The following is an 811-nucleotide window of genomic DNA, read 5'->3' as shown; positions in this document are numbered from 1 at the left end:
AGGAGGCGCCGCGGCCCTTACCTGTGCCGCCGCTTCTTCCGCTTCTTGGTCTGGGTTAACGCCGACTTGGACATTTTTCGATCGCTGGAGGAAACATCTTCCGAATCTGAAAGGCGCGCGGGGACATTCGGCGGGTGAGGGCGCGCTCGGCGGCCCGGGGTCCTCGATCCTCCGCCCCAGCCGCCCCTGGAGGCCCTGCTGCTCCCCGGAAGGCCCCAGTCCCCCCCCGCGCCCATGCTGGCGTCCCCGTCCGGAGGCTTTGAACAGATTTCGTTGGAAAGAGGCAAAGGCCCGGCCGAGCGTGAGGCGGCCTCGGGGAGCGCAGGGATCCCGGGCCCAGAAAGTTGATCCCAAGAACGGGGCTGCGCGGGGCCGGGCTCCGGGGAGGACGGGACTGTCCGGGCACAGTCCCTGTCGCGGTGCCCGCGCCGCGCGCCTGCTTGGCGCTGGAGAGCCCGCGACGCGCCACTTTCCGTTGCTCTTCCAAAGGAACAAACGAAAACGAAAAATCCGGGAAGGAACAAGAGCGCGCAGGAGCCGGGGCCGAGAGGGCAGGGACCACCGCGGGCAAGTGGCTGGGAGGTCCCCCGGTCCCCAGGACCCTGCGTCCGCGCGTCTCCGGCTCCGAGACATCGAGGCGCGCGGCAGGATCGGCGGCGGCCCTGGGCGGCCGTGGCGGCGAGTTTGTGGGTGAAAAATGCCCCCGGCGGACCGACGCAGGGTCTTGGAACCGAGAAGGAGGAGGAAAGAGACAACTTTGGACACCGGAGCGCACCCGCCTCCCGGGCCGCCGGGCGCTTACAAGCCCGGG

General features: G+C 69.7%; 1 protein-coding gene across 1 annotated transcript in view; it reads right to left on the bottom strand.

The window, feature by feature from the left end:
• The window catches only part of VSX2 (visual system homeobox 2), a 17,187-nt gene extending 16,951 nt beyond the window's left edge, over positions 1 to 236 (bottom strand). Inside the window, exon 1 of the mRNA XM_021713444.1 lies at positions 22 to 236. Within this exon, the coding sequence (XP_021569119.1) occupies positions 22 to 236 (215 nt within the window). The remainder of the gene's footprint in view (positions 1 to 21) is intronic.
• Positions 237 to 811: the final 575 nt, after the last annotated feature.

This window comes from Carlito syrichta, unplaced genomic scaffold (genome assembly GCF_000164805.1).
Source record: "Carlito syrichta isolate Samal-C Ts95f unplaced genomic scaffold, Tarsius_syrichta-2.0.1 Scaffold304554, whole genome shotgun sequence".
NCBI lineage: Eukaryota > Metazoa > Chordata > Mammalia > Primates > Tarsiidae > Carlito > Carlito syrichta.
Note: the sequence above shows the minus strand (reverse complement) of the source record. Positions and strands in the feature narration are given on the sequence as shown.